The sequence below is a fragment of the Entelurus aequoreus genome, linkage group LG10 (genome assembly GCF_033978785.1).
Source record: "Entelurus aequoreus isolate RoL-2023_Sb linkage group LG10, RoL_Eaeq_v1.1, whole genome shotgun sequence".
NCBI classification, from domain to species: Eukaryota; Metazoa; Chordata; class Actinopteri; order Syngnathiformes; family Syngnathidae; genus Entelurus; species Entelurus aequoreus.
The window spans coordinates 37,993,498-38,000,352 of NC_084740.1; the positions used below are offsets into that span (position 1 = coordinate 37,993,498).

Below are 6,855 nucleotides of genomic sequence, written 5' to 3' on the forward strand. Positions count from 1 at the left end.
AGAGAGTTCCGGTCGGACGGTTTTTCACGGGACACACTTCCGACGTTGTTGTTGTTTCCGGATGAGGAGATGCTGCTCTGTTATTGATTTAAGTAAAGTCTGAATGTAATTAAAACAGTTAGCTCCATCTTTTGACACTTCTTCCACTCCGTCCTTGCACGCTACACCGCTACAACAAAGATGACGTGGAGAAGACGCTGCCGAAGGTGAGCCCCATAAATAAGACGGCACATCCTGAAGCGACTTTTAGAAAGCAGCTTGAAGATGATCTGTAAAACATAATCTATGCAACATCTTGACCAAAGAACCACCATTACATGTTATGTAGACCACAAGGAAGTCTTTTACATTTAGGCCATGTCTACACGAACACAGTGTGTTTCAAAAACACATATTTGGGGTTAAAACAATCTCCATCCACACAAGTGTAGTTTCAAAACTGCCTATGTCTACACACAAACGCATATACCTGCTGTCATGCACATTTTGTCCAATCAGAAGCCTGAAAAAAGCAGCAATAACTGACTTGGTGGAATTACACCTCATATTATGTTTATTTTGATCGACTTTAGACGTACAATGACATGTACAATATCTTTCAAACCAGCCTGGGAGCATTTTTAAAGAGTGAATGCACACCTGTGCTGCTGAAACCAAACACTCACATAATTATAACATGTTTAGCAACATAGTGATGTGCAGTGAAGTGTACATTATTTTTAAAATCAGCCCCACTAACGAGCCAAGGAAACCCATTTGCATGTTTAAGTGCCGATATAAAGCACATGGACGTGCGTGTGCAGCTGCAAAACTCTCATGGAATTTAAAGCATTTAATCATCGATATAGTGATATTGTACATGTGTAATAAAGTGTATTGTCTCTAACATCAGTACACACTACAAGGAGGACGCCCTATTGTCTTTATTCAGTTGCTTGTTTGCTTTTTACGCGAGAGCACGGTCGCGCCCGGCTCCATCTACAAAAATGGACACGACAAGTAAGTTAACTTTATGATTTGTTGTTAAACAAAGACTAAAAACATAATGTTGCACCTTTCTTATGACACAGAGCAAAAAGTCTTGCTTGTCAAAGTTGTCCCATCAGCTGGAGGTTTGACAGCGATCATATCCAAAACAGCTGACTGTCATTAGCCTGTCAGCAAAGCCCATTTTGATGTGTCTTTTTTATTAAAGGCCTACTGAAATTATTTTTTTAAATTTAAACGGGGCTAGCAGATCCATTCTATGTGTCATACTTGATCATTTCGCGATATTGCCATATTTTTGCTGAAAGGATTTAGTAGAGAACAATGACGATAAAGATCGCAACTTTTCGTATCTGATTAAAAAAAAGCCTTGCCCCTACCGGAAATAGCGTGACGTAGTCAATTGAAAGGCTCCTCACATTTTCCTATTGTTTTCAACGCAGCTAGAGCGATTCGGACTGAGAAAGCGACGATTACCCCATTAATTTGAGCGAGGATGAAAGATTCGTGGATGAGGAACGTTCGAGTGAAGTACTAGAATGCAGTGCAAGACATATCTTTTTTCGCTCTGACCGTAACTTAGGTACAAGGGCTCATTGGATTCCACACTCTCTCCTTTTTCTATTGTGGATCACGGATTTGTATTTTAAACCACCTCGGATACTATATCCTCTTGAAAATGAGAGTCGAGAACGCGAAATAGACATTCACAGTGACTTTTATCTCCACGACAATACATCGACGAAACACTTTAGCTACGGAGCTAACGTGATAGCATCGTGCTTAACTGCATATAGAAACAAAATAAATAAATCCCTGACTGGAAGGATAGACAGAAGATCAACAATGCTATTAAACCATGGACATGTAAATACACGGTTAATGCTTTCCAGCCTGGCGAAGGTTAACAATGTTGTTGCTAACGACGCCATTGAAGCTAACTTAGCAACCGGACATCACAGAGCTATGCTAAAAACATTAGCTATCCACCTACGCCAGCCAGCCCTCATTTGCTCATCAACACCCGTGCTCACCTGCGTTCCAGCGATCGACGGTGCGACGGAGGACTTCACCCGATCACAGATGCGGTCGGCGAGACGGAGGAAGTTAAGGTGAGTTCGGCGGCTAACGCGTCTGCTATCCATCTCTGTCTTCCTGGTTGTGTTGCTGTAGTCCGCCGCTAATACACCGATCCCACCTAGAACTTTCTTCTTTGCAGTCTCCATTGTTCATTAAACAAATTGCAAAAGATTCACCAACACAGATGTCCAGAATACTGTGGAATTTTGAAATGAAAACAGAGCTTTTTTGTATTGTATTCAATGGGGTACCAATACTTCCGCATCAACTGATTCTGTCACGCGCATACGTCATCATATCTAGACGTTTTCAACCGGAAGTGTGGCGGGAAATTTAAAATTGCACTTTATAAGTTAACCCGGCCGTATTGGCATGTGTTGCAATGTTAAGATTTCATCATTGATATATAAACTATCAGACTGCGTGGTCGGTAGTAGTGGGTTTCAGTAGGCCTTTAATGTAGAGTAAAAATAGCTGCATGTTTACATTCAATCATACAGTAAGTCCTCTTATAGTGTGTTTAAAGGCAGCAAGGCAGTGTTGTTGAGCTTGGAAATGACAGCTCACAGCCGTGACGTCATCACAAGTCTCCGTTTGTGCGGTGTACACGCATACGCTAAGCAAAGACTTTTGGATCTCTACACTTTGGCCAGCCTTTGTAAAAGTCTGCGTTTTAAAACACAAAAGTATGCGTCTGCGTGTGCACAAGCGGCCTAAACGCAGAGATAAGTATGCGTTTATGAAGTATCTGTGTTCGTGTGGACATGGCCTTAGAAAAAATTAAAATAAATATGACTCCTTTAATGCGCCCTGTAATCCGTTGCGCCTTATATATGAAAAAAGATCGAAAATAGACCATTCATCGGCAGTGCTCCTTATAATCCGGTGCGCCCTGTGGGCCGGAAAATACGGTACTTTAATTATTTAAAATAAATAAGTAATACATTCAAAAATAGTACATTGTCATAATTATATTATATTCAATTATAAATTGGAATTCCTACTTTGCAAAAAATTCACAAATAGCGGAAGGGTCACAAACCAATTGACTACGATAAACGAGGCACAACTGTAATTAAAATGGTATGAGATTTGGTGTACCCCGCCTACCGCCCGAATGCAGCTGAGATAGGCTACAGCACCCCCCGCGACCCCGAAAAGGACAAGCGGTAGAAAATGGATGGATGGAGATTTCAAAACAAAACATATCCTACACATTGCAGCTAAATCTGCTGCACCAAACGATGTCCTAGACTCTTGTCAAAGTATTTTTTTGGCCTTGAAAGGTTTGCTAACATAACAGCATGTCAGCGGACAGCAATCTCGTTGGTCAATTCGCAGCACACACTTTTAACCACAAAATGGTGCAATTTTTCATTCTCATGTCATTGAAACAAACGAAGAACCAGACTCAGTCGGCACATTGTCGCACTGTAGCCCCGCCCCGCCGTCGCTCCTTCAAAGTCACGGCAGTAAGACAAGATGGTCAAGTCCACTCACCAAATAAGTAGATGACGCTGACGGCCCCGCCTAGGCCCATGAGTCCAGCCAACCTAAACACAATCTTCTTGGCGTAGGCTGTGTTCTCCTTCTGCTTCTTGTCCCCCCCAGCCTGCTCTCCATCGCCCTCAGCTTTACCTGCCTCAGGGGGAGGCTGGCCCTACATGACAGAAGGTGGTAAACACAGGTCAGCTCACAAATATGTTGCAGAAACAAGCTGTCACTGGACGCTAGGAAATATTGAACGCTGGTTATCAAAAAATAGTAGGGGTGTAACGGTACGTGTTTTTGTATTGAACCGTTTCGGTACAGGGGTTCCGTTTCGGTTCGGAGGTGTACCGAACGAGTTTCCACACGGACATATTAAGTAGCGTAACGTAAGTTGTGTAAACAATGCACACCGAGGCACAACACACGGCATGCTATCAGCTAACGGGCTACGATAGACTGACCATACGTCCTCTTTTCACCGGACATGTCCTCTTTTGCGGAGCTGTCAGGGCGGAGTTTCTTAAATGCCTTAAATGTCCGGCATTTTGAGTTAGGGTTGCGTGTATTTTCAATGTACGTTCAGGGTTAAGAAGGGGTTAAAAACAAAACAAATTGTGCGCGCAGCAGCATTGGTGAGGGAGGGGCAGAGACAGAGAGAGCGAGAGAGTTATGATAAACGCGCCTGCGTCGCCAGGCTCTGCTTTTTATCCATAGATTTATCAGATTTGATTTTTTATCATCTATAGCAGGGGTGTCAAAAGTGTGCCCCGGAGGCCATTTGCGGCCCACAGCTAATGTTTTAAAGGCCCACGGCACATTCTAAAAATACTATTAAAATAAACAAAAACATAACAAAAGTGAAATAAAAAAGTTTAAAGGTTAAATGTAATTTAGAAAAAGTTGCAATGTTGACTAATAAAACAAAGCTGTTTTGGGGGTTTTTTCAAACTGTCATTGCTCAAAACATAATATTGAATCAAAATCTATGTTATTATGAATTATTGACCTATCCAAGGTTCCGATTACTTCACATCAAATATTCCACTAAGAAAAATATTTTTGGTGGAAGATTTTGCAAATTTGGTAAATAAATAACCCAAACGGGCAGCACGGTGGAAGAGGGGTTAGTGCGTCTGCCTCACAATACGAAGGTCCTGAGTAGTCCTGGGTTCAATCCCGGGCTCGGGATCTTTCTGTGTGGAGTTTGCATGTTCTCCCCGTGACTGCGTGGGTTCCCTCCGGGTACTCCGGCTTCCTCCCACCTCCAAAGACATGCACCTGGGGATAGGTTGATTGGCAACACTAAATTGGCCCTAGTGTGTGAATGTGAGTGTGAATGTTGTCTGTCTATCTGTGTTGGCCCTGCGATGAGGTGGCGACTTGTCCAGGGTGTACCCCGCCTTCCGCCCGATTGTAGCTGAGATAGGCTCCAGCGCCCCCCGTGACCCCAAAAGGGATAAGCGGTAGAAAATGGATGGATGGAAATAACCCAAAAATGTATATTTTGTTGTTTTCTTACTCCGAAAATGAACCGAACCGTGACCTCTAAACCGAGGTAAATACCGAACCAAAATGTTTGTGTACCGTTACACCCCTAAAAATAGCTGAATGTCATGTGATAAGATTTAAAAGATTCAACTGGGCCTGGGCCGAAAATCGATAATTAAATTAAGAGACGATAAATTTAAATTAAGTCGGTAAGTTTTCCAGCGTCGATAAATCCTCATGTGTATGCTTCAAGAGCATCCACGCTTTTCTTCAGTTTCAGCAACTACTCACGTTTGTGCCATAGCGGAATGAAAAGGAGGCAAATTATCTTGTCTTCATTCCATGGCCCGCTAGCATCACACAGTGCAACTAGTTATCATGTAGCAGCGAACAAGGACAAAATGATCACAAAACCAAATGCCGCAAGATGAGCCTATCAACACAGTGGAGACAGTTTGCCGAATGTGCGCAAACACAACAGACCTGCACTCCCGCTTGTAACCCAATCACCCGGCAGTCCACACACACTTTGGGTTTGGTGAACAAGCCAGGTCAGTGTAAACAAAACAGTGGAAAATAGTGTCCGTTCACAGAAAGTGGGGTTAATTAAGTACATCGCCAAAGACATGCTGACATTTGATACAGTTATAAAACTTGCATTTTTAAAAAGTGCTGTCAACGTTTGACAGACATGTCATGTTGTCATGTCATGTCCGTGTTTCTCGCTCCGAATCTGCCAAACTTTATTTTGTTTTGCAAATGACCTGTTAATACATCTGTTTATACTCTAGTGTAGTGTTGTCCTGATATCCAATATTTTGGTACCGGTACCAAAATGTATTTTGATACTTTTCTGTACTTTTCTAAATAAAGGGCACCACAAAAAATTGCATTATTGGCTTTATTTTAACCAAAAATATTATGTTACATTAAACATATGTTTTTTATTGCAAGTTTGTCCTTAAATAAAATAGTGAACATACAAGACAACTAGTATTTTAGTAGTAAGTAAACAAACAAAGGCTCCTAATTAGTCTGCTGACATATGCAGTAACATCCATCCATCCATTTTCTACCGCTTATTCCCTTCGGGATCGCGGGGGGCGCTGGAGCCTATCTCAGCTACAATCGGGCGGAATATTGTGTCATTTATCATTCTATTATTCTGTCTAAATTATGAGGGACAAGCTGTAAAAATGGATTATTAATTTACTTGTTCATTTACTGTTAATATCTGCTTACTTTGTCTTTTAACATGTTCTATCTACAATTCTGTTAAAATGTAATAATTACTTATTCGTCTGTTGTTTGGATGCTTTACATTAGTTTTGGATGATACCACTAATTTAGGTATCGATCCGACACCAAGTAGTTACAGGATCATACATTGGTCATATTCAAATGTAAACAATCAAATGCAGATACTTTTTCTTATGCCTTCTGATCTCTCTCTCTCTCTCTCTATGTCCACTACTTGCTGTCCATATCCTACCCCCCCCTCCACACCCCTGATTGTAAATAATGTAAATGTGATTATTTTGTGTGATGACTGTATTATGATGATAGTATATATGATAGTATATATCTGTATCATGAATCAATTTAAGTGGACCCCGACTTAAACAAGTTGAAAAACTTATTCGGGTGTTACCATTTAGTGGTCAATTGTACGGAATATGTACTTCACTGTGCAACCTACTAATAAAAGTCTCAATCAATCAATCAATTCAAAGACCTCATGTGTCAAGGGACGTATTTCCTGAGTTTATAAACATAATATAAATATTTTAAAAACTAAAAAAGACTTAA

At 41.1% G+C, this 6,855-nt stretch overlaps 1 protein-coding gene across 1 annotated transcript in view; it reads right to left on the reverse strand.

Moving 5' to 3' along the window:
- LOC133658572 (mitochondrial import inner membrane translocase subunit TIM50-like) overlaps nt 1-6,855 on the reverse strand; it is a 63,395-nt gene that overhangs the window by 54,730 nt on the left and 1,810 nt on the right. Inside the window, exon 2 of the mRNA XM_062060750.1 lies at nt 3,568-3,727. Within this exon, the coding sequence (XP_061916734.1) occupies nt 3,568-3,727 (160 nt within the window). The remainder of the gene's footprint in view (nt 1-3,567; nt 3,728-6,855) is intronic.